General features: G+C 46.5%; 1 protein-coding gene across 1 annotated transcript in view; it reads left to right on the top strand.

The window, feature by feature from the left end:
- MIB1 (MIB E3 ubiquitin protein ligase 1) overlaps positions 1-27987 on the top strand; it is a 172240-nt gene that overhangs the window by 81179 nt on the left and 63074 nt on the right. Inside the window, exons 11-12 of the mRNA XM_068131137.2 lie at positions 3908-4105; positions 15666-15817. Coding sequence (XP_067987238.2) covers positions 3908-4105; positions 15666-15817 — 350 coding nt within the window. The remainder of the gene's footprint in view (positions 1-3907; positions 4106-15665; positions 15818-27987) is intronic.

Here is a 27987-nt window from a genome sequence, read left to right as displayed (position 1 = left end):
TGGGGACCGTTACTCACGTGACTACAGCACCCGACTCTACAACTGTGATTATGATTTTTATGATCAAGAGAAGAGTTGGAAGCACTGAGTGCTCAGGAGCAGCCGAGCCAAGATTCCTACACGGATTAACCCGTGAACTCCACGTTCCTAAATGCGTCCATGCAGTGAATACTTCCAGGCCTCACCACCCAACCACCATGAAACCTGGCTCTCAGCTCGGCCTCCTTCAAAAAGTGCTATAGATTTGCTTTGCTTTGGATTTTTTGATCACAACCCTTAACCTTCATTAAAAAAATGAAAAATAAAAACCAGAGGTTGATGAGATGGAGTTTGGCTTTGCAGGAGTTCAACTTGGAAATTGAGCATGTAAAGGGCAGGGACAATGTCGTTGCTGATGCTTTGTCCAGAGTGAACTAACTTTGGCCTGGAAATTTCTGTAGGTTGTTTGGAAGTTTTATTGCTTTATTTTGGGAAATATTAATTATCGTTGCTCACGGGAATTGATGATTTGGGTGTGAGTTTTACTTTTGTTTGTTAAAAGAGTTTTTGCCTGCAAAGAAAGTTTTCACTATGTTCAAACTTTCTTTTTTGAGGGGGGGAAGTGTTACGGATTCATCACTTCCGTTGTTGTGGTTTTCATCCACTGTAAACCTTTTTGATTCCATGTACTATTATTGTTGTCGTTTGAGGGAGATATAGATTCCTATTTTCAAAAGGTAAAAAAGTTAATGTTTTAAATGAAACCGGAACCGGACGACGACGAAGAGGAAGAGGAGGAGAAGAAGGTGGAGCGAGTGAGTCGGAGAAGAAGCCGAGCTGCTTCGAGGTCTGGAGCACACATTGACGAACGGAGGTCACTAGCGAACTTCGGGTTTCCTGGGAAAGGGTTTCTTGCGACAGAGTTGTTATCGATGTGACAGATCAACCTGCGTGTCAGGTTTTTTGTGGTTGATTCCGAAGAGAATCATTGGCGTGCCGTTACGTCTCGAGTACGGGCCGTTGGCCATTTTGCCTCGCGCCGGATTTCATATCACTCTGGGCTCTTTGCTTCGCTTCAGCCGTTTTCACCGCATTCAGATGTTTATCTGGTGTGTGTGTGTGTAACGTGGATTTTGAAGGTAAATCTGCGGTTCGCCGGTTTGGAGCCGTGAAACGTCCATACCTGAGGGTGTGATTTCCCAGTCGCCTGGAGGGCGCCTTTGGATTTCCCAGTCGCCTTGATGGCGCCTTGGCGCAGCTTTGGCCGCGTGACGGTGACTGTCATCCGAACAGGATTCCGGTCTCGATTGGACATCGTTCCGACGATCGCTGGAGCGGATCGACTTTGGCTTGAAGCCGGAATCAACTTTGGCTTGAAGCCGGGAATAGAAACATTGGGGAATGTTCTTCTTTTCGCTCACTGGGAGCACAGTAAGTTATATTGTACGAACCTGATGGTACCATCATAGGAAATATATATTGGTTGTACAATCGATTACTATTGTTTTTGGTGTTGTTATTCTTGTGTGACCTTAATACAATATTTGTTTGTTGGTAACAATTGGTGTGGTTTCACCATTGATCTTTGACACAGAATAACACATCTTTCTGCCGTGACTCCTCTCGGGGCTCGGAGGTACACCGTGACCGGGGGTTGGGGGGGAGCACGTAACATAAGGTATAGGGAGTTTGGGATTTGGAACGGCATCCAGCTCACCGGATGCAGACAATGCGAGCCTGCATGTGTCCCAGTATGAATAGGTGTAATGTCACGTGCACTAGTTTGATAGATGCAGGTCGTTGAGAGCCACCAGGTTCAGTGGCTGGTGACTAGGAGGACACGAGGCAGGAGTTTTTGCGAGCTGCGGGGACCGCAAGGCCTTTGCGGAGATACGTGAAGGCACCTTCCTTATCTGACCGAGTCGAGTGGGCATGTAACCTCCTGCATCAAACAAGGTCGTTCAGGCAGCCAACACACACTCAGACCAGGTTCTGTGCTCGAGTAGCAGTTCTTTCCCAGCTCCTCCAGTGGCATTGCCTCAGTGCCCCTCGACAATGTCTCCTCCTTCAGCGTCTGTCTCTTTCTTCCCAGCGGCTCTGGCTCTGTTGTCCCCCTGCTGGAACATTGTCCCTCTCTCGTTGCTGGAACGTTGCCCCTTTCCCTCCTCTCTCCCCCTCCTCCCCCCCCCCCCCCCCCCCACTGGAACATTTCCCTTCCCCAACTGTCTGGATGCTATTCCGTCGTGTTGTTTGGAAATAAAAGGTTTTCAAGTGGGAAGAATAAAATAATCCAATCCCCGCCATTCATTGATGATGTGTACTTTATCCATTCGGGTTTTTACAGGGTAATTTCAGTCGTTAACTAGAAGATAAGACCTGCCACAACGTTTGATTTACGTATGCTTTAGATTGTGGTGTATAATCAGAAATACTGTTTGATATGGCGATTATTTTACTGTTATATTAATAAAATGGAAATGTTGAAAGAAAAAGTATTGAATATAGCAAGCTTTTTCTGAATGCAATCAATATGAGACTCGACTCATCATTATTATAAGTGAAGAAGAAGATGAATGAGGAAGAGTTTTTGTTTTAATGTGAATTGAAACCGGCCAACCTATCCTGGCCTTACTTAACCATATGATACTGTTGCAGATTTCCTGGCACCCGATTGATAATGCTGACGATTGTGTAGGGGGTACGGTTATTGCTTGATTGGGACAATTGTTGATGCATGGACACAAGCCAAGACCAAGCTCCTTTTATATTATAGATGACTTGATGACAATGAATGATGGCTTCTAATGGGAGGTGGAAGATAACATGATGGGGGAGATAAAAGGACAAACGGGGGGTGTTAAATTACAGGAGGTAAAGGGTTGAAAGGTTGTTTAGGAATTGAAGCACGAAATGTGGAGATGACAAACATGGAAAGGGAATCTAACCTACAAATCTAACGGCGTAGCTCATCTTGGCATCTACACATCTCTGGTATGCTTGGGGTGCTTTGGCAAAACCGCAACAGTATTAACACCGCTCAGAATACTCAAGAGATGATAGTCCGTGGGCTGAGTAGGGTTTACATGCACCCCCCCCCCCCCCCACAACTTCCCGGGTATGTCCGTGTACCCCCCACCCTAGGGGTTAGGAAAAACCATGTTAACAGAAAAAAAACTCATTCCCTCATAGTTTGACCTCTGGTGACCTCATTAGTGACCTCATTTGCATATAACACATATCATTGTAAAGAGTGTCCCAGGACAAACATTTTGAGGGGTCATATGCAACCATAGGATGACGAGGTAAAAAGTTATGGCCATTTGAATTTCACCTACCCCTAATTTTCGGAAATCACTGACACAGGGGGGGTAACATCAAAATATGCGTGGGAGGTACCTTGGGAATGAGTTTTTTTTCTGTTAACATGGTTTTTCCTAACCCCTAGGGTGGGGGGTACATGGACATACCCGGGAAGTTCAGTTGTGGGGGGGGGGGGGGGGGGGGGGTGCATGTAAACCCTACTCAGCCCACGGACTATGATGGAAGGTTTCTGAGTTCGATCCTCGACAGGGGGTGTAACTCGAAACACATTTTAATGCAAAACAAGTATTGGGAGGTCATGGAATCTGACATGTATTGTGCATGTAGTTTGTATTCACAATGGAACCTCTGTTCCTCCCACACGTCTTCTTTCATTTGTGTACTTGCTGGTTTTTCGAAATCTTGAACCAAATTACGATGGTCTTTAAATCAGTTGATTTCGATTTGTTTTCCCCTCGTTTGTTGCCAACATATTTCACTGCAAAAAACCTTTTTTCCTTGACTAGTAACTTGAAATTACCCTAACCATTTTTAACAATCAAACATCTGCGTGTAATTGTGGCCCGAGCAACATGTTTGCATTCTGCATTTGTCTTCCCTTCCGAAGGACAAGGACGGTGACCGAGCAGTTCATCACGCCGCCTATGGAGATGAGGGGACCGTCATTGATACGCTGTACCGCGGAGGCGCCGACCCGAACGCTCGCAACAAGCGCCGACAAACTCCTCTGCATGTCGCAGTGAACAAGGGCCACTTGCAAGTGGTTGGAACCCTATTGGGTTTGGGTTGTCACCCAAGCTTGCAGGTATGTGATTCAAGTAATATTGCACCACATTACTCAAAATGGCCTTTCTGTCGTCCTCATCGCCCCATTGGCCATGTGCATGTAAAAGTTGTAATATTTTTGCAAAATGGGTTTGAACACTACGTGTATTTCAGGAGGGTATAATAGCTAATGCTTACATTATCTTTCTTGCAGTTTTTTTCTGTTATTTTTATGCCTCCGCCGACGAAGTCGCGTCGGTGTCGGTGCCATTATGTTTTCAGGTTGTCCGTCCGTCCGTGATAGGTTTTCGTGATAATTTGAGAACAGATCTTGGTCAAACTATGAGTATGTATAATGCAAGTATGTATAATGTGGTAAAGATTAACTGATTAGATTTTTGGTTCACAAGGTCAAAGGTCAGAGGTCATGTCATTTTAGGTAAAAATTCTGTTACCGCGATAACATGTGAACCAGTGATGGGATTCTGACCAAAGTCGGGACAAGTATGTATTATGATGCAAAGGATGATCTGATTCGATTTTGGGATCAAGAGGTCAAAGGTCAGATATCAAAGTCTGTAATAGGTCTATAACTTGAGAACGGCTGAAGGGATTTAAATTAAAACTTGTTACAGGTGTATATAATGATGTAAACATGAACTGATTAAATTTTGGGGTCAAGAGGTCAAAAGTCAGAGGTCATTTTAAGTAAAAATTATGTTTCCACACCAAGTTGTGAACAAGTGATGGGATTTTGAACAAACTTGGTATAAGTATATATGATGCAAAGATGAACTAATTGGATTATGGCATCAAGAGGTCAAAGATCAGAGGTCATGTCAGGTAAAGATGTGATAATTTGAGAACAGCTGAATGGATTTAAATCAAACTTGTTACAAGTATTATGACGATGTAATAATGTGGGCGGAGGCATATTGGTCGACGTCGTGACATCAAAGAGTGTCGTTCTAGTTTTGATTTAAAATATATGGTGATGCAATCAATATTAAATCCATTGTCAAAAACCCTTAACTTTAATCCAATTGTCATGGAATTTAAGTTTTTGGGGAAAAAATGGCATAACCATTTCTTTAATTTTCATTCAGCTCACACATTGTTCATTGTGTTGCTATCCGTTGTTCCGAGTTAAGAAATTGAGCAAAAGTTCATTTCATTATGTTAGAATGATGATTTGCTTTTGGCATTTTTTTCACCTCATGAAAATGTCTATACAGTACTGTAGTGTATATAGTCACACACCACTGAGCAGTGGTGTTCAATGCCCTGAAGGTGGAGCTCTTAATAATGCTAGCTCATTCGGCCTCCCGGGTCAAGCTGATGTCTGTTGCTTAAATTTCATGAATAATATAATTAAGAGCCTAATTGCACCGCAAAAGTGAACAAGTAGCACCACCTCCATGATCAGCAAATACTTTTTTACATGCATACAAGAACAAAAACCAAACTACAGAAAAGTAAGGTGTATTACACACAAGGACAGATTAACCAACACTAATCACCAATTACAATGATATGGACCAGCAGGAGAAGAGATTCAAGAGAGATTCAAAAGTCTTTATTATTACATGTCCCATACAAATATAAGGCAGTAAAATTCTTAAGTATTGGCTCCTAGACTTTGCAGTAACAATAAATAAAATAACAATATAGAATAAAAAAATAGCAACAATAATAACAATATATAATAAGAATAAAGAGTAAGTAGCAGCTCCAATAATAATAAGTAGCAGTTTTTCATTAATAAAGTGATAACAGCGACAATAACATAAGAATAATAATAGTAAGTAGAGAATAATAATGGTAAATAGCAGCAATAATAATAATAAGTAGCAGTAATAATAAAGTGATCAACAGTGATAATAAAGTGATAACAGCGGCAGTAATATAAATATTTTCACCTAAAGAACATTAACATGGAGTTAAACACATTCAGATTCAGAACTTAATATGTCCTTTTAAATCAGAAAATAAAAAGAAATGGCATTGACAAAATTATTGACACCCTTAACTTAATATTTGGTAGCACAGCTGTTTAACAAAACAACTGCAGTCAAGCGCTTCCTATAGCCATGAATGAGCTTCCTACACCTCTCTACTGGCAGTTTGGCCCACTCTTCTTGTGCAAACTGCTCCAGTTCCCCCAGATGTGAAAGGTGCCTTCTCCCAACTGCTGTTTTCAGATCTCCACACAGGTGTTCAATGGGATTTAGATCTGGACTCATTGCTGGCCACTCCAGAACAGTCTAGCGTTTTGTCTAGAACCATTCCTGGGTGCTTTTTGAAGTGTGTTTGGGGTCATTGTCCTGCTGCAAGACCCATGACCTTCGATGGAGACCCAGCTTTCTGACACTGGGTTGAACATTGCGCTCCAAAATGCCTTGGTAATCTCCTGATTTCATGATGCCATGCACACATTCAAGGCACCCAGTGCCAGAGGCAGCACAGCAACCCCCAAACATCACTGAACCTCCTCCATGTTTGACTGTAGGGAAGGTGTTCTTTTCTTTGAAGGCTTCATTTTGTTTTCTGTAAACATAGAGATGATGTGCTTTACCCAAAAGCTCTAATTTGATCTCATCTGTCCACAGGGCATTCTCCCAGAAGGATTTTGGCTTGTTTAGGTGTGTTTAGGAAAACTCCAGTCACTTTCTTATGTCTCTCTCTCAGCAGTGGGATCATCTTGGGTCTCCTACCATAGAACCCCCTTTCATTGAGTTGGTGATGGCTGGTGCGAGTTGAAACTGTGGTACCTTGTGTCAAGGTCAGCTTGAATCTGTTTGGCAGTTGATCGAGGTGCTTTCTCCACCATTCGAACAATCCTTCGCTGCAATCTCAGATCACGTTTTCTTTTGCGGCCACATCCAGGGAGGTTGGCTACAGTGCCATAGACCTTAAACTTCCTGATAACATTGCGTATGGTGGACACAGGAACATCAAGGTTTCTGGAGATGGACTTGTAGCCTTGAGATTGTCCATGCTTGGCTACAATCTTGTGTCTGACCTCCTCAGACAATTCTCTGGTTTTCTTTCTTTTCTCCATGCTCATTGTGGTACACACTGTGACACAAAACAGCAGAATGACTGCTTTTCTCTGTTCAAACTGGTTGAGTGAGTGATTTTTATATTCCAAGCACTGCAACTCACCACAGATGAGTTCAATTCCAAAGTAAAGGAGAATCACCTGCTTGAAATTTAATTATTTTTAACAACTTCTCAAAGGTGCCAATAATATTGTCCGGGCCATTTTATGATTTCTGCGTGGAATATAAGATTTCGTTCTTTTTCAGCTTTTTTTGTTTTGTTCCACTGCAAACCAAAGAAATACATATGTGGATACCAAAATATTTTTTAATTTCAACAATTTTCTGGAAGAAATGGTGTATTATTTGAAAAAAGTGCAAGGGTGCCAATATTTTTGGCCATGACTATACATTCTCTTCAATATTGGTGGAAAGCCCTTGAGGACATGAATAGGTGGAAAAGCGCTGATGGTAGTTGGCAGTCTGTAAACAGCACAGTTGAATTACCGACCTGAGAAGAGAAACTGCATCATCACCTAACCAAAACGAGAGTTGAGAAAAAGGACATGGGAAGGGTATTTTCAACTCTTGCTTTGCATTTCCGAGTACAATCTCTATTTCCTACGAGCCACAATTTTGGCTGAGACTCGATATTTCCCAAGGCTGAGCACGTGAGTTGAAAAGATTTTTAATTGGTAGACACGACGTAAAATGGCGTAATATTTTGTCCAAGCAAAGTACTGCTAAACTAGAGGGTTTTTGGAAGTGCCAAAAAGGTGATTTATGTTCCACAGTGTTCAAGTATATAATTATAATGAAATCAATTAAAATTTTAAAGGTTGTAGAAAAAAAGGAAGACTTTTTTGGAAAGTTTATCGCTGCTGATGGCACCGTCTTTTACACGACCTTATTTAACACGTTAATTTATTTCTTCGTGTCTCTTGTTTGTGTCCTTTATGACCTCCCTAAAAACAGTAAGTTTCTTGTTTGGAATGATATTCAATTTAGTTTCACTGCCAGACAGACAGGAATAGGGTTCCGCTTCCGGTCCCTCGAGCGACGGGTCTTGCTTTGATCTCTCCACGGCATCAAAGTTTGAGTGTTTTCCCGTTCGTTTCTTTGTCAAATTTCCGCTGCGTATTTTGTTGTGTATGTGTTATTGTGTGTTTCTATTTGGTTTTGGTTTTGTAGTTGTTGCAAATTTGTGTGTAATTAGTCGTTTCTTTGTCCGCGCCTCGTGCGGCCTGGTGTCTCGTGCGGCCTCCTCGTCTCGACTTGTGCCCCGCCCCCTATATTCTCGTTTGTTCTTTCACCTCTGCTCCTGCTTTCTCAAATCCACGTTCTCACTTAGAGACTTTTCCCAGATTGTTTTCATGGTTTTGTTTAAATATTTATTTAAATATGTTTAAACCGCAGCGGTGATCCCTCCCCCCCCCCCCCCCCCCCCAGGATTTCCATGTTTTAAACGTTTCCCAGTGTGTACCCTGGATAAGAATAGGTACGCCGTATCCCTGCGTGTCGTAGGAGGCGACTAAGAGGGTTGGCGTCAGGAAGGGCATCCGGCCATAAAAAAAACTGCCTCAAAAAGAGAACCATGACAATTACAACTACATGTGGGCAGGGTACAGCCCGAAGTGGAGATCGGTTTCTGAGGTTTGGGACATGGAATGTAGGGACAATGACAGGGAGATCAGGAGAAGTGGTGGAAGTATTGGTCAGAAGAAGAGTGGACATATGTTGTGTGCAAGAGACGAGATGGAAGGGAAGTGGTGTGAGAATGGTGATGGGTAGGCAGGGACAGAAATACAAGTTTGTGTGGCAAGGGTGCCTGGAGGGCGTGAATGGTGTTGGTGTCCTGTTTTCTGAGGAGTTTGTAGACAGTGTGGTGAGTGTGACTAGAGTGAGTGATAGGTTGATGATGGTGAAAATGATGATTGGAAAGCTCTTGGTGAACGTCATCTCGGGATATGCTCCGCAGGTTGGTCGGAGCGATGAAGAGAAGGACAAGTTCTGGTGTGCGATAGAGAAGCTGATGGAAAACGTGAAAGATGAGGAAGTTGTTGTGGTAGGAGGAGACCTAAATGGACATGTGGGAAGGAGTATGGATGGTTTTGACGGAGTTCATGGGGGTTACGGATATGGAGTGAGAAATGGAGAAGTTGAAAGGATTTTGGAGTTTGCTGATGGAGCTGATTTGTTGATTTGTAATACTCAGTTCCAGAAAGAGGATAATAAGCTTGTTACATACACGTCAGGTGGGTCGACGACAACCGTTGACTACCTGATGGTGCGTAGGCGAGATAGGGGGCACCTCCGAGACACAAAGATGATCCCGGGGAAGGAGGCTGTTTCACAGCACCACTTGGTTGTCTGCGACGTAAGGGTGAAAGGTGCGAGGAGAGCTCGGCGGGTGAAGTACCAACCGAGAATGAAGGTGTGGAAGTTGAAAGAGGTGACAGTAAGGGAGGCATTAAAAGAGAGGCTGAGTAGGGTCGAGGATGATGTGGTTGAGCTTGAAAGTGGTTGGATGTCAATGAAAGCTAGTCTGTTGGGAGCCGTTGGTGAGGTATGTGGATGGACAAAAGGACCACCGAGGCACTCGGAAACATGGTGGTGGGATGATGAAGTTGGAAAGAGGATTGACGAGAAGAGGAAGAAGTTCAAGGAGTGGCAGAAGGCGAAGGGTACGGGAGCAGAAACAGCAGAGCATGAAAGTTATAAGGCAGCCAGGAAGGCTGCAAAGAAAGAGGTAGCAAAGGCGCAGGAGGCATGTAGGAAAATGTTCGGAGAACGCTTGGATTCGGAAGAGGGTCAGAGAGCGGTATTCAGGATTGCAAAGCAGATAGCGAAAGAGAGGTGTGATGTGATGGGGGTGAGCTGCTTGAAGGATGAAGTGGGACAAATCGTTGTCGACCCAGATGGAATTAAAGGAAGATGGAAAAGATATATGGAAATGCTGTTGAATACAGAGAATGAATGGGATGGCAACATAGAGAGTAACCCAGTTTTAGGACTGGCAGAGAGGATAACTGAGAAGGAAGTTGAGGAAGCGATAAAAGCAATGAAGGGTAGAAAAGCGGGAGGGCCGACGGGAGTTGTGGGAGATATGTTGAAGGCAGCAGGAAGTTGGGGTGTGAAGAGAATGACAGAGATCTGTAATCTGGTGGTGAAAGAAGGCCGCATTCCAGTGGATTGGGAACTGAGTACCCTCGTCCCTCTATACAAGGGGAAAGGTGACCCTCTGGAGTGTGGCTCGTACCGAGCGATAAAGTTATTGGAGCATGGAATGAAGGTATTGGAAAGGGTGTTGGAGAGGAGGATAAGGAAGAAAGTGAAGATCGACGAAATGCAGTTTGGATTTATGCCAGGAAGAGGAACGACAGACGCGCTTTTCATTGTGAGGCAGTTGCAGGAGAAGTACATGGAGAAGAGGAAGAAGTTGTTTCTTGGGTTTGTTGATCTGGAGAAAGCATTCGATCGGGTTCCACGCAAAGTATTGACATGGGCATTGAGGAAGTTAGGAGTGGAGGAATGGTTGATCAGAGTAGTGATGGCAATGTACAAAAGAGCGCGCACAGCTGTAAGGACGAAGGACGGGAACAGTGGTGAGTTTGAGGTGAAGGTGGGAGTGCATCAGGGGTCGGTACTAAGTCCACTACTATTTGTAGCTGTGATGGAGGTGCTGGCTCAGAACGTAAAGGAGGGTTTACCGTGGGAGTTGTTGTATGCAGATGATCTGGTGTTGATTGTGGAAAGTATGGATGGACTGAAGGAAAAGATGAACACGTGGAAGGAATGTATGGAGACAAAAGGTCTGAAGGTGAATATCGGAAAGACGAAGGTGATGGCAAGTGGTAAAGCATGTGGTGAGGTGGAAAGAACTGGGAAGTGGCCCTGTGCTGTGTGTAGGAAGGGTGTCGGAGTGAACTCCATTCAGTGTACAATGTGCGCTGAGTGGGTTCATCAAAAATGTAGTGGTCTGAGAGGGTCATTAACCAGTGTGGCAGCTACATTCAAATGTAAGGTGTGCACAGAGGGAGCTGCAGATGGAGGAAATGTTGAGTTGGATCTTGGAGACGGTGTGAAGCTGGAAGGTGTGAAAACATTTTGCTACCTCGGAGACATGCTGAATGGAGAAGGTGGATCAGACTCGGCAACGGTTGCTCGAGTGAGATGTGCATGGAAGAAGTTTCGGGAATTGAGTGGCGTGCTGATGATGAGGGGAGTGTCGTTGAAGCTGAAGGGAAAGGTGTATGCTGCATGTGTGAGAAGTGTTATGATTTATGGGAGCGAGACATGGGTAATGAACGTAGAGCAGCAACGAAGGTTGGAAAGGGTGGAAATGCGAATGGTTAGACGGATGTGCGGAGTATCGTTGAGAGAGAGGAAGACAAATGATGAATTGCGAAAGATGATGGGAATAGAGCCTTTGATTGATGCTGTGAAGAGGAACAGGTTGAGATGGTTTGGTCATGTGTTGAGGAAGGATGAAAGTGACTGGTTGAGAAGAGTGATGGAAATGAATGTAGAAGGAAGTAGAAGACGGGGAAGACCGAGAAAGACTTGGCTAAAGATGGTGGAAGAAGAAATGCGGGCAAGGGGGTTAACAAGGAGAGATGCAGAAAATAGGGCAAAATGGAGAAGATTGTCATGGGGACCGCAAGGCTAACCCCCGCTCTAGCAGGGAAAATGGCCTTTTAAAATGCATGTTGTTGTTTGTTGTTGCCAGACAGGTAGACAGACTAAACACTGCCTTATTGCTCTGTGGGCTTATGCGCTCTGGATGAGATTTCATACAATTTGCCAAATTCAGAGCCAACATTCTGCTAAACTGCAGGTCCGTGCTCCGATTTATGTTCCGATTCATGTTTTACTGTATTCAAGATATAAAATTCTATTTAAATAATGTATCTCCTCGATCATTGACCGATGTCTGTAGACAGACAGACAGACAGACAGACAGACATGGTGATCCAATTGCTTAACCCCGCTTTGTGCTTTGCACGTGGGGTAACAGCTACTTTCAGTGCCCCATGCAGAACTAATTGCACATTGTTGCTCCAGAGCTGCAGATTAATCAACTGGAAAAGGTCAACGTGACTTCTGACCTCTCAACTACTGTAAATTATACTCCCGTATCTCTCCGAATGCTTAACTCCCTCTCTGAAATGTCCCAAATATTGCAATTGTCTCTCCTCATGCTACACTGTGGAGTCTACCACCTCTCTGAAACAGTTCATCAACTAGATCGGCACTCGGTAGAGTGCATACCTCTGCCAGGCTGAACAGTTTGTTTTGTATCCCAATAATAGGCCGGATCTGGATTTCGACCTGAACCAAAATTAAATTGGCTTGTTCTTGTCACCTAACAAACTCATCCACCTAGTTTAGTCATAAGTCATCCATAACTTTTTAAAATATCATTATATATTGCTTTTTGCCCAATCCCTCAATGGTGAAGAATCACTTAATAATTAAATAATTCTCGTATCCGAATCCCTATTCAGATCTTCACCAAAAATCGGATCGAATCGTCCTTGTCAGACACCCAACCGGTCCACCAAGTTTCGTCCGAATCCGTCCACAACCTTTTGAGATATCCTGCTATATATCGTTTTTGGCCCTATCTCCCAATGTTGAAGAATCACTTAGACAGACAGGGGTGAAAATATATCCACCATCCACCTTTGGTGGTGGAGGTAATCAGCCGGTCTGCTTAAGCAAGGACGAGTTTGAACCAGCCACATGGAACGAACATGAAAATGTATTGTCACGTGGTCAGCTGTTGAGGCCACATTGAAGGTTGAAAATGAGGTTGAAAATGTCACACCTTGCTCGGCTTCACGCTGTTGAGGCCAAAGCTTTCAGAATCATTGGAATCTCCTGCGATGTAGTCAACACCGAGGGCCTTTCACTCACTCACTGCAGGCAGGTTGGTGGTCTTTCTGTCTTCTACCGACTCCTCTCCGGCCTTGCTCCCCCAGCTCTCTCTGTGCTCTGTCCCCCCAATATTCCTTCAGGTCGCACAAGATCTGCCTGCAACCCTCTTATGGTTAAACTGCCAAAGTCTAGGCTCTCTGCTCACCTTCACTCTTTCATTCCCCTTTTCTCCCGCCTCTGGAACAAACTCCCCCACTCCCTTCAATCCCACTCCTCCCTCCAGGTCTTTAAAACAGCTGTTCACCACCATCTCTTATCTTCCCCCATCGAAAACCTTGATCTTTTCTACCCCCGGTAATTCACCCCAGAGTCCTTGCAGTGTTCATATGTTTTATTCCTCTCCCACCTCCCCCCAAGTCCTCCCGATGTCCCTGCTCTCAAATGTTGTGTTTGTGTCCTTCCCCCTCTTCCCCCTCTCTTTTGTGTCCTTCCCCCTCTCTCCCCATCTTGTCTGCCGCTCCCCTTGTTTTTTGTGTTTTGTGTGTCGGTTTGTCTTTTTGTGTGATTAATGTTAGCTCTTTCACGAGCCTCGATCTTGTATCCAAAAAAAACAACAACAACAACAACAAAAAAAGCTCATCTCAGAACCGCAAGCAATTCCGTACATGCAGGCAGGCAGGCAGGCGAGGATGCGGTGGGCAAGGTGGGGCCCTGCAGGCAGGCGGGGATGCAGCAGTCAGGGGCATGACCCCGCAGGCAGGTGTGTGGCACTGGCACATTGCCTTGCAAGCAAGCAGTGGACAACGTGTCATAGGTAAGTGGGGGCATTGTATATGTGTGTTTATGTGGCATTGTAGGCAAGTGGGGATGTGGTGTCATAGTCAAGCGGGGACGCTGCCCCGCAGGTAGGCGGAACGCAACAGGCGGGGGCGTGGACCCACAGGTAGGCAGGGACATAACAGATGGGGGCGCAATCCCACAGGCATACGAGGACACGGCAAGTGAGGGTGGAGCCCCACAACCATGCAGGGAAGCGTCACATCACCCTGGAAGCAGGCAGGGATGTATCAGATGGGGGTGCAGCCCCACAAACAAGTGGGGATGCGAGAGTGCTATAGACGAGAAGACAAAGGAGCTGAGCCCATATGTAATCGTTTTATTCATCGGGATGAACATGTGCATTTTGAGTCCAAAATATCCGTAACTGATAACCTTTTTGAACTACTTTCCTCATTATTAACCCAATTGTCCTCTTGGACCGAATCCATGTTATCGTTGAAATTTCCTCCACTGTCTTCCACCCGACACCAGAGTTTGGCTGTAGGTACCATACTTTGTTTATGCCTGCGTCAATGAAATGTTGGCACAATTTGCGGCTCCTGAATATATCAGGAAAGAGAGGATTGAAAAATAGAGGTTCAACTTCAAACATCCCTGGGGAGTATGCATCAATTGCATCAGCTTTGCGAATCACGCAAAGGCCTTTCCAGGCATTGAGATCGCTCTGGTAAAATATGTGGAGCATTGATGAATTTATGTACTTGAGGTGGGTCAGGAATATTTCAAGACCATAGCCGAGTCTGCCTGTCTTTTGCAAAACATGACAGGTCAAGGGGTGGTTTGGCAGGTGCTCAAAATATATAAGGCATTGAATAGAGCACAAGCGAAAGGCCATGGCACAGGACTTCACGTGAACAAGGCTCTGACCTCCATCAGACGAAGTACAGCACGTTTCATTTGGCCACAGCCAATGATGCCCTCCCCCCAAAAAGTCCACAAGTTTGGCCTGGATCATCATGACGATGACATCATGACAAATGCATGGCGATGACGTCATGACATTCGCTCATTAGTTTGGAGAACCTGAGCTGGTGCACCTGATTCTAATTTTAGGTATTTGAAGTAGTGATAAATGTAGGGGTGTACGTACTTACTTTTGCCACATGCGAAATTTTTATTTATGTTTATTTAAATTATACAATGGACTGCAAAATGTAAATGTTTCATGATATTTGTTATATTATATCACCTTTATCTATCAATATTGTTGAAATGAAGATCAAATAGCTGTATGTTGAAATATGTTGAAAAAGTCAAAACTTTACATGGGGTGTACTTACTTTTTCAGGTGATATATATATATATATATATATATATATATATATATATATATATATATATATATATATATATATATATATATATATATACATACACACACACAACCTCACCATTTTGTATTTATACTTTGTCCTCGGGTGTTGCAAGGCTGTTAGGGCCTGCTGCTTCTCCCACTAATAATGGAGAAAGTGTTTTTTAATGAGTGTACTGGTGAAATATCAATGGTACATCACACAATCGGTGCTGGTGGAATTCTAAACCGAGCTTGGTCGGCCTCCAAAAATTGTCCCAGTGCACAATGCATTGGTTTGAAGAGTCAGTTTTATTGGCCTGGTAAAAAACAATTTGTCCCTCAGGCATGAAGCTGGTTAGTTTGCAGCAAGCTTAAAGAACCTTGTGCAATTGCCAGCTGGAATCTCTCTCTCTCTCTCTCTCTCTCTCTCTCTCTCTCTCTCTCTCTCTCTCTCTCTCTCTCTGTCTCTGTCTCTGTCTCTGTCTCTGTCTCTGTCTCTCTCTGTCTCTGTATATCTCGATCTATCTATCTATCGCTCTGTGCAGGACTCGGAGGGTGATACGCCACTCCATGATGCCATTAGTAAGAAGCGAGATGATATGCTGTCACTGTTGATTGATGCCGGTGCCGACATCTCAATCACCAACAATAGTGGGTTCAACGCGCTGCATCACGCAGCCCTTCGCGGAAATCCCAGGTATGTGCGCTGCTGCAAGTGCCGTTGTGAACTCATGCGTTTGATTCTATCATAATGTAAATTTGATTTGTAAACCCCGGCAGGGAAAACGTCCTATTCAGTAACTGCATTTGCTTGACTCCTGACCTGACCTTGCGTACCCCCGCACCTATGCAAAATTTGGTGGCGATTGGCCCAGCCAGTTTTTTCTATGATCCCAGAAACGGCTTTGTTTGTGCCAAAGGACCCCCACCCACCCTTGCCTTTGTTGCACAGTTTGTGCTGTGGGATTATGCAGTCAAAGAAGGCCGACGGGATCTGGGTGAAAGTGTTGCAAAATAGTTTACTGGCTTGCATGTGTGAAGTGAAACTTTTTATTTCCTCTTGTAAGCTGCTGCCTCGATCTGCGCTGTTTCTGTACCTTTCAAAATCCTTTTCCCACTTGTAGTGTACAGACACCTGCGTGCCAATAACGATCTCAATTTACAATTCATCTAATCTGGATTAGTTTAGCACTAAACAGGCTTTTTCAGGAAATTGTGTTTATTAAGTATTAGCAGGAGTACCTGGCATTGTCCAGTTCTGTTCTAATCCTGTTTGAATTTTTAAGAAATCAAGTTTCTTATTTTACGGGAGCCTAAAACACTAGCATACATCCTCTAAGGAACGGGGTGGCGAATCATTTACTTTTACCTTTCACATAACCACAAAGATTTAGGCACTATAGATAGCTATAATTTCTTTTTTAATCCCCAAAAATATATATATACAGTCATCCCTCGCTATATCGCGGTTCACTTTTCGCGGCTTCGGTACATCGCGGGTTTTTCTCGCTAGTATATGTAAAATTATATCGCGGATTTTTCGCTATATCGCGGGATTTTGCGGTATAAATGTATTTTTATATACTATTATTTTAAATATTTTTGTGGTAAAATAAGCATTTTCTAGCCTAAAAAATTAAAAAACGTAAAGAAATAAGAAAAATACAGTAATTAAAACATATTACAAGAAATAAAATACTGTACATAGTGTACAGTAGAAGAGTAGACAAAGAGACAAAGAGTCGTGCGTATGGAAAACGCAGATGCGGCAGCTTCCACTTGCGCTAGTTACCCACGTAATGGGTAACTGTAATGCTCTTTCTGGCTGTGCAGTACATTCATCATCGTCATCACCTTCATCGTCATCAGTAGTACTGCACAGCTAATTCATCATCATCTTCATCACGCAAGTTGTAGTATTGAAGAGCCGGGGCTCTTGCTTGATACGGACGAAATGACGGGCAAGACACAAACTCGTCCGAGAAGATATTTATTCTCAAAACCAACTCGGGAACACTGAAAAGCCCGTTTATCGGGCTGCATTATAAAGCACAACCAGAAACCGAAAGCCACGCCTCTCAAGCGTGGCGTGCTTCAGTGGTCACGTGATCAACAGGTGTAGCTGATTATACCCGCAAAGCGCGGCACGCTTTAGCGGGCACGTGACCAGCCACTCTCGCGCCGGGGATCCCCGCCGGTGACGTCACCGGCTGGAGCAAGGAGATTCTGATGCTGGTCTTGCTTGGGGGACCCATGGGTAGCTACAGTATCTTCAATGGTGAGTACCCATTAGAATTTTATATGTTGTTAAAATTACATATGTTTAAGAGTGTAAAAAGTGTTTAAGAGTATAGGAAGTGTTTATAAGAGTATGGGAAAGGTTAATAAGAGTGTGGGGAGGGTCATAAAGCTTTAAAATATATATAAATAATAAAATAAAAATATGGTCGCTACTTCGCGGATTTTCGTCTATCGCGGGGGGTTCTGGAACGTAACCCCCGCGATAAACGAGGGATCACTGTATATATTTTTCTTTCAAAATGTTTCCAAAAAAATTAATTTTGCCTGAAACGCTCCATGGTGCTTGCTCACTGATGAACCTCTGAAAGTTTGCCAAATATCCGTTTGGCCATCTCAGAAAAATTGACACATACACACAAACGCACAACACACACACACACACACACACACACACACACACACACACACACACACACACACACACACACAAACATGCACACAAGAACACATGCACACACTCACACCCACAACCAACACACAAACAATGGAGATTGATATGTGATTATACATACTAGGGCATGCCCGTACTATATATATATATCTAAAATTATATCCCCCCCCCTCTATTTACATGAAATGGTTTGGTCCAAAGCGAACGGCTTGCGAGTGGTGACAATCCCCCCCCTCTATTTACATGCAATGGTTCGGTCCAAAGCGAACGGCTTCCGGAGTTTGGTAAAGAAATCGCCATCGCGTACACAAACGCGCAGGAAAGCGAATGAATCGCAAATTCGTTTTTATTAGTTGTAAAACATAGTTTAACGCCAACATAGTTTGCAAACGTGAAATAAATGAATACGCTCTCAAATGTGCCATCCGAGGCAGAGTGTGCCCGCCACGTTCGGCACACGCGATCGTTCGCTGCTCTCTGATTGGTTGAATCGTTTTTTGGACATAGCTCGGTAAGTAATTGTCCGATTAATATGAAACCTTGAAAAGGCACATCCTCGGGTCCCCAGCAATATACCTGGCAAGTTAAAAGTATATCGGACCCGTGGTTGTCGAGAAACAGCGGTCACAGACAGACAAACGTACAAACGTACAAACGTACAGACAGAGATTACTGGAATTATAGATAGATATATTATATGTGACGTGCATATATATATTATATACATACATGCAACACACACACACACACACACACACACACACACACACACACACACACACACACACACCCACAACCAACACACAAACAATGGAGATTGATATGTGATTATACATATATATTATATGTGACGTGTATATATTGTTGCGGACGCGGTTAAAGATGTTATTTACCGAGCGGTTGGTATTACCGCGACCGAACAGTTCCCCCGATTCTTCCCCAACTCACCCGATTCACCCAGACGTTGGCCAAATCGCGCTATGCCAAATCAATGAGAGAAAGGACACGACGACTGGGAAAGAGGAAACGACGCAAGGGGTACAGTTCTCAAGACCTCCGGAGGAGGGTATAATTACAGTGGTGGAGAAAAGGGGTAGATTACAAGGCAGTGAGGTAAAGACACAGAAGAGATGGGCACTTAATTACCGTCTTATCTTAGCCCAGACAGACCACAGACAAACGGAACAAGGCAGACTTACACAGGGATTGATGGCAGGAAGGGACAGGTAGGTCGATAGCATAAGGTGCACCTTGGCTCGGGGACAGGATAAAGCACGGTCCAGAAGATGCGGGGAGGTCTCACAGCGCTCGGAGGGGACGTCTTTCTTGCTTCAAGCTCAGCGCGCATCTGACGTCACCTCCCCCTCACTGCGCATGCTCAGCGGGGAGTGACACGACCTCGGCTGGTTGGTTCCGCCCCACTGGGGCCGGTCCGCCGCTTCCATTGGGTGCGGGGGTTACCGGGCTCCGCCCTTGACGAGGAGCTGACAGGGAGCCCCTATTTGGTAACCCCGTCGAGCACATGTTTGATGGCGGCTCGTTGGGAAGGCCTGGTGCCCTCCCAACACCCCCTACCAACCAAGCCGGAGTGAGGACGCGCACTTCCTGCGCTCGTTGTTGTTGTTGTTGTTGTTGTTGTTGTTGAACTGTGAGGAAGAGCTGCGGGGAGGTATTGGGAGGTCCTAAACTTCCTAACGGTGCCATACAATCACATTCTGGTGCAACGAAGGGTCAGAATTAATGGAAACGAGTCCTTAACTGACATAGACTAAGAATAACTAGCAAGATGTCCTATAGTTGTCTTACATGAGATGCGGTGAACCTGGGCACGACATTTAATGGGGGAAATAGGGGGAGGTCGGGTCTACAGAGTGTTGTTTACAGAAAATGGGACTAGGGAATGGGGGATTGGGGATAGTTGGGAAGTATTGAGGAAATAGGGGAATATTTACAAACGGATATGGATGGATGCAAATCCCATAGCCGCAACAATATATTATATACATACATGTAACACACACACACACACACACACACACACACACACACACACACACACACACACACACACACTCTAACAGAGGTTGATACTTTGAGACTTGGTATGTCTCTGTTCCATTTCCTGAAACCCACCCATGTGTGGAGATAGCAGTCGACAACAGAAACTTGCACACATACAGCCATATACACACATATTCCTACAACAAGCACGTATATATATATTGTTACGGAATCGGGCGACGGCACTCCCCTTACCGAGGGGGGTTTAATCCCCTCGTCTTGTTAAGCTGGCCGTCTCTGTTCCTGGTACCTGTAACGCTCCTCTGCGGGGGGTGGGGGGGGGGGTACGGATCAGGGTTTATCCCGAATACCTTTATCAGTCCCTCCGCAGAACAGGGAGACAAGTACCACTCGAACCCCAAGACAAAATGGTATTTGCCGAGCGGTTTTAGCAACACGAAGTTCGAGCCGTTAGCAAAGATTAACCCGATCCTGAGCATTGGCCAAATTGTGCCATGTATATGAATTGGTAAAAGACAAAGACGATCGGACGAGAATGAAGAAGACAAAGGTAGGAAGAACAGGTATTTATTAATTACTATTTACACAACCAAAGAAAAGAAGGAAACGAAGGAAATTTACAGTGAAAGATAGGAGACACAGGGCAGCTTATACTTACACAGGCCTAACTTATACCCCAAGGACAAGACAAACAAGACAAACTCACATACACGAATGGATAGTATGGCAGGGATGGTATGGGAAGGGAGAGAAGAGTCCGTTCAGGATGGCAGGCTGGAGGCGAACGGCCGCCGACTCCTCCACAATCTGGTTCACGCGCAGGTTCGCTCGCAGCAGCACGTCAGAGCTTCACGCACAGGGGCTGTTCCAAGCAGCGTCTCCCTCACGCCTCGTACGTCCTCTGCCTCATGCGTTCTCCGCCTCATGCGTTCTCCCTCCACGGAACTGCCAGCTCACCTCTCCACAGAAGGACTCCTCGGAACTCTCTAAAGTTTGGTTCAGCGCACCTCCCTCAGAACTGAGGTGGGGGCTCCGCGCAACGGGTTATATAGCGCCACACCCTGGAACGTTCGCGAAACTGCTCGATCGTTCTCTCTCCGCCCTCTCAAGCCAAACCCACTCATTCTTGGTTGGTCGGCAAGGGCTTTCCTGGCTCCACCTCTTGATGACGATGGGCGGGCCACGCCCTTCTTCTCCGAGTTGAAGCACATGGGCAATGGAGGGTGAATGCAGTTGGTAATGTAGGCGAATGCAGTTGGTAATGTACGAATGCAGTTGGTAATGGAGGCTTTGGGCAATTGAAAAGGGGGGAATCTATCTTATTTCATTTGGTGCAGCGCAAGGTCAACTAGTGGAGACACAGCCTTAAACTGAAACACAAAATAATGATATATCTATAGAGAGGTTCTATGATTGGCTACGTGTGTGCGATGGACTAACTAAAGGACGACCTTTGACCTTTACACAAATGGAGGTATTTACAAAGAATCATTACATTATTTACAAGGGGGTATATTTACAATCAATTACACAAAGTGCACGGTTTCCCAAATCCGTTACACTGCCCCCTTCCTCCTCCAGGCACGACCCGGGCCGATAAAACTTTAACTTAATGTGGCACGCAGGTGTAATACCCTCTATAATTAACCTGACCCTGAGTGCAACAGTTTTAAAACACAAATAAATATGTCCCCCTGTTGCGTTGCACCCTACCTAACAGATTCACACCCATAGAATAACCGAATTGCGGAATTAATTTTCAAGCTAAACATTGACGGTAGGGAGCATTATTTACAAGTTATACTATTTGTATTTACACTACTGCAACCCAGGACCTGTCATTTCTTTTGGGGGACACAAAAAGAAAATCCTGTGGGAGGGAGGAGACAGCATGCACTGCATCGACGCACCAGCACCAATAAACACCAAAGCACCAATCAAAGAGCAGTCAGCACCATCCAGTGCACAGTCATCACAGTTCAATAAAAAAAACAACTGGTGGTCTGGATCTTGCTCTGCTGCTCCCTCTGCTGGCCGTCGTTCTTCCAGTTGTTGTCTCTCTTCCTTACTTGCGGCCTATTTGGTGGTATAAACAAAAAACACAACACCACAAAAAGGGCACCAAAGTGTCCGCTTTTTAATTATGGCCAGCAGGGGCCGACTAGGGTGGTCCACCTGCGTGGCATAGGCGCCACCTCACCGAGGTCCACAAGCAAGACTTCCCCAGCAGTGGGGCCAGGCCCCAACCCGTGGGGTCCATGAGTGGTGCTCGGCCTCAGACATGTGGTCCATATGGTGGTGCTCGGCCACAACAACGTGGTCCATATAGTGGTGTATCAATGCAGGCAGATGGTTGCGGGGATTCGGGCACACAATGGCGGACTCCCGCACGCTCCCCTCAGTGCCCAGAGAGCACGGTCCATGGGTGGGGAAGGAAGACAAAGTGGCAGCGTTAGCGAGGGTAAGGTCACAAGGGTACACATCAATAAAGGTAACGCAAGGTGAGGTGCGCATGGGAGCAAGCTGAGAAAGTTCATCTCAAACGTTCACCCCCCCCCCCCCCCCCCCTGTTACCTACACTACCCTTGCCCCATACCCCGTATTTACACAACAATTTACAAATTCGTCACTAGCGTCACGTCTTCCCCATATCTCCTAATACCAAATTCGTCATCACAATCCCACTAACCAAATTGGCCATCAATTCAATTTTCTCATCAATTCCTCATAAGGAGGAAAAGATGGAACAACCAGCACAATGTCACACCCACGTCATGATGCGTCTCACAATCCAAAACATTTGCACAAAAAAACAATAACAACCCATGGCATGGCGTGGAGTTCTGTCACCTCAGGTGAGTGGATGCAGATGGTGCGAGGAGATTTCAATCCTAACTACTTCCTAAACGACATTAACACACTTTACACTTCCCGGGGTCTTTCCCTGCCAAACCATTGGCCATCTTACACTCTATGCGGTTTTAAGAACCAAACTCCCATTGACCAAACTGTGGTGCTCATCAATATGGGGTCTCACTCCCCCGATTCAACTCCCTGTGCCTTCGCACAATTTCTGGGCTGAGTCGTGTAGCTCCCCTAACAGGTCTACTTACCTGTGCGCCTCCGCCACTGAAGTTGCCTCCCGAGCTTACCTGCTCCTCTCTAACCTACCTGGGGAAGGCCCTCCCTGGCGCTTACCCCCTCGGTGCCCTCTCTGGCACTGGGCTACCCGGGTCCTTCCTCTGGATCCTCGGGCCCCATTGAACTCTAACTGGCTCCCAGAGCCTACCTGCGGCCTCACCTGGCCGACAGACTACCAATGGCGGAGCGCTCAACCAACCATCCTTCAAACAGGCCACACGCCCAGCCTTTTCCACGTCACTAATGCACCCATCCAAACACCATTCTTCCACACGCACCACAGATGCCAATATCCAACCACAATTTACCTATACCCTCTACCTAACTCTTAAACTACCCTCCCCGGGTATTCGTGATAGGGGTCCATCCTCCCCATACACTCCCTTCGCACCAACCACTCCACTCCACATTTTCCACCATACTCACTCCACACCATCCATTCCATACTCCATTTACTCCAGACCATTCATTCAACCATTCTCCATACACCTGTTCACTCACTTGCACACCTGTGCTCACACACCTGGTGCTTCCTGCACCCTCCTTCCTCCCAGGCTTCTTCATTCAATACAATACAACGCACAATCACAATTATTCACTCATGCACTGCTGCATCACCTCCTTCACACACACGGCACCATTCACGAGCATTGCCTCATTTACTCAACACAAAGATTCTCACACACACGGCATCATCTGATCTAACTACTCCCTTCTGACTTGGTGCTCCCCGTCTTCCCTTTAAACGAAGCACATACCACGTCATTAACAACCATTCTAACCTCTCTACGTCCCCGACTACCTGTACAATGTCGCTACTTACCTCTACTGTTACCTATTGTCATTTCTCTAGATCCCTATACATTTATCCAAACCCTCCCTCGGCGAGCTTACACTGCCAAAACCCCATAACTAGTGCTCATGTGCCTGGGCGGATGTGAGGGATGGCAGAGTTGCCATCCCATCACATCGGGCATCTCCCATTATTAATTTTGCCAATCCAATTTTCCTGCCAATCAAATTTGCCAATCATCTGCCAATCATTTTTACCCATCAAATTTGCCAATCATTACTGCCAATCCTATTCCCTATTCCCAATTTCGAATCCAAAACACTATCATCTTCACAGTCAATTAAACTTGAGCCTCGGTGCGGCGTTACATCATTAAAACTCGGCTTCGCAAAGCCGAGTTATGAATTCGGGTGGTTTGGTCGCCTGCAGGTTGAGTCCGTCCGGCATTCGGTTCAGGGGAGGAGGTTTGCTCGGGCCGAGATTCCACGCACCATCTCAGCGCGGAGGCTTTCGGTCTCTGGCCCGATGGCTCAATCTCGCCCGGCCGGAACGCCGCAACCACAAGGGGTCGCCGTGCCGACCCTACCTACCTGCCCTCGAACCGGACCAGTCGCCTTGCCCGGCAAGGCCCGGACTCGACCGTGCGGGGCGGGGCCAGGCCCGGATCGTGCACGACGCTCCGAAGAGAAGCGACGCAGCACCGATCGCCGGCTCCCGCAATACCCACAGCCCGGCACGGACCGAGGGCTCACGTCGGCTAACCGTTGGTCTAACCGCTGCTCCGGCCCACGTCGATGCTTCACTTTCATGCTCACACACATACGCGACCCCTTTCACACTCGCAAAACCCGGCGTTCCAACGCCGCCCGTACATTCCACACACTCCGTCCATTCCACCACCGCACTCGCTGTTACACACCACACCTCTCACGCACCCTCTTGCGCACACTCGCCGTTCGCACACTTCCTTAACACACCTCCTCGCACACCGTCTTGCGTACTCTCCCTCGGTACGTACTCCGTACCACTCATGGGGGTGCACTCTTGCATCCACCCACCCACGCGGTCCGATTGGGCCCTCCCACACCCGCGCCACCACCAACTCACTCTCCATGTCACACTCAGTACGCTTACGCTCCGACGTGCATTCTCGCTCGCACTCGGTATCACTCCCACACTTTGTAACACATTCACTCTCCGTTGCACACTTTTTTCCACAAGCGCGCCATTTCCACTCACACAGCGCCCAACGGACCTCCCACAAACGCCCGCGGTACGCTGGGGACCCCAAGTGCGCGAATTTTTTTTTCGCGTCAAACATCCTTCTACAAAATCTCCCCGCACAATATACAGCACGACTCACCTGGGTGCTTCTTTTCCTTCGCTCCAACACCACCTGCAAACTTTCATTGGTGTTATTAAGCACAGCATCGTGATGTGAGCAGGGACTTTGCACATTATCCATCTTTTCCTCCCGCTGTTGCTCTACCAAGTCCGTCTCTCCAATCCCAATTTCCACTACTGCTTCGAATGATTCGGACTTTCCGATTCCAATTTCTTTTCCTTTAATTTCTTTGTCTTTTCCCTCGACGGCCGCTGGCTCTAATAAAATTTTCTCTACCACCTCAGCGGTCGCCGGCTTCCCCACACCCCGGGTCGCGATTTCTACCCTGGTCCAGTTACCCGCGCTTTGCTCCGACTCGCTCAACCCGCGCTTCTCAAACCGCTTTACCTCATTACGTACCCTTGGGACCTTTTCGCCCGATCTGCGGTCAATGTCTTCCTGTATTCTTTTCATGGTGGCGTTTATTTGCTCCACAAATCCATCCGGGTTGTACCTTGCCTCGTGCCTCATTTTTTCCATGTCTATCCCCCGGGCAGCCATCATTGCATCCAATCCCTTACTGTCCCCCTTCATAGATGCACTGAAATGCATCATATAAAGGCCCCAGTCCATTGGCACTGCGGGCCTGGCTATCGCCGTCACGTACGGGAGGCCGCCATCTCGTGCGCCTGCTACCCCCGCCACCCAATGCGTATTGCGCTCCTCCTCCATTATTCTCAATTCCTCCCCGGGGTCCTGGGTCGACTCTACCCCCTTTTCTATCTCCCCTACCGGCATCCGGTCGCCTTGATCAGCCATGGCACGATTTTAATTTGGATGTTAAATAAAAAAATTCGGCCGCTCGTAATTTTGAGTGCGTTAAGCGCACTTCGGGTCCGAATCTCACTCCCCGACACCAATTGCTACGGAATCGGACGACGGCATTCCCCTTACCGAGGGGGGTTTAATCCCCTCGTCTTGTTAAGCTGGCCGTCTCCGTTCCTGGTACCTGTAACGCTCCTCTGCGGTGGACGGGGGACGGATCAGGGTTATTGGTCCAGGGTTTATCCCGAATACCGTTATCAGTCCCTCCGCAGAACAGGGAGACAAGTACCCGCTCGAACCCCGGACAAGATGGTATTTGCCGAGCGGTTTTAGCAACCCGAAGTTCGAGCCGTGAGCAAAGACTAACCCGATCCTGAGCGTTGGCCAAATCGTGCCACATATATCAATTGGTAAAAGACAAAGACGATCGGACAAGAATGAAGAAGACAAAGGTAGGAAGAACAGGTATTTATTAATTACTATTTCTACATATTTTCTCTCGACGGGGGGAAGGCGGGGAGGGGAGGGAATGAAGGGGGGGAGGGAGGAAGGGGGATGGGGAGGGGGGGGAGAGGGAAGGGGGGAGGGGGGAGGGGGAGGGACCCGGCAGAAGTACCCGGCATTGCCGGGTGGGGGAGGGGAGGGGAGGGGAACGGGGGGGGGTGGGGAGAAGAGGGGGGGAGGGGAGGGGGAAAAGGGAGGGGGAGGGGAGAAGGGGTAGGGAGGGGGAGGGGGGAGGGGGAAAAGGAGGAGGAGGGGGAAAGGGAGGGGGAGGGGGGAGGGGGAAAAGGGAGGGGGAGATGGGGAGGAGGGAGGGGGAGGGGGGAGGGGGGAGGGGAGAAGGGGAGGGGAAGGGTGGAGGGGGAAGGGAGGCGGGAGGGGGAGGGGGGAGGGGGGAGGGGAGAAGGGGAGGGGAAGGGTGGAGGGGGAAGGGAGGCGGAGGGGGGAGGGGGGGAGGGGAAAGGGGGAGGGAAGGGGAGGGCCAGTCAACAATGACGTTGCAGTTCTCATGGTCGGAGAGCAGCACAACAATCGCGACATAGTCCTGCATATTCCCAACAGCACGAAGCGGATTTTGGAGACTCACCAATCCTGTGACGTCCTCCAGTACCGGCGTTGCCGGGCGGGGGAAGGGAGACCCATACATTCCCAACCCGTACATTCGCCCTCTCGACTCAAGCTCACTCGGACAAAAGCCTCGCACAAATTACACCGTGAAGGCCCAATGGTCATGTCTATGCCACAAATCACGGGCGCACTGAATTGAAAATATATAGAACGCTCATACTCCGTGAAAAGTGAAGCCGCCGTGTCGCCATCTTGGTCAGCACGACTCGACCAACTCGCTTCGCGGATCTCGTTTTGTGCGGCAATAAACTGCTCCAATCGGTTACGGAAGGGTTGTGGAAAGACGTTTCACAGCTGTTACAAAGACATTTAATTCATATCGCACAAAATCGATACAAAACACGATCGCATAAAAGGTGAAAAAACGTGTGACGTGTGACGGGATGGAACATCACGTGATCGCTCTGAGCGAATCAGTCTGGTGGCGGGAATGGAACATCACGTGATCGCTCTGAGCGAATCAGCGAGCTGCTCTGGAACCGGCTGAGATTAGCGGGTACTTCGCTGAAATGCGCTGAGGTAAATATGAATAAAAAATATGGATCTCGTCAAATATGGTCTCGGCCATGTTCGTCCCAGGCTCAATGGCTATGTCTATGCCAAATATCAAGTACGTGAGCCTCTCCGTTTAGGAGTCTATCGGTAACATTACACACACACACACACACACACACACACACACACACACACACACACACACACACACACACACACACACACACACAAACTGTGTCTTTTATATATATATATATATATATATATATATATATATATATATATATATATATATATATATATATATATATATATATACAGTGATCCCTCGTTTATCGCGGGGGTGACGTTCCAGAACCCCCCGCGATAGACGAAAATCCGCGAAGTAGCGACCATATTTTTATTTTATTATTTATATATATTTTAAAGCTTTATGACCCTCCCCAC

The sequence above is a fragment of the Myxine glutinosa genome, chromosome 11 (assembly GCF_964187855.1).
Source record: "Myxine glutinosa chromosome 11, kmMyxGlut1.1, whole genome shotgun sequence".
Classification (NCBI taxonomy): domain Eukaryota; kingdom Metazoa; phylum Chordata; class Myxini; order Myxiniformes; family Myxinidae; genus Myxine; species Myxine glutinosa.
The sequence above is the reverse complement of the archived record's forward strand: the minus strand, read 5'-3'. Positions and strand labels throughout refer to the sequence as shown.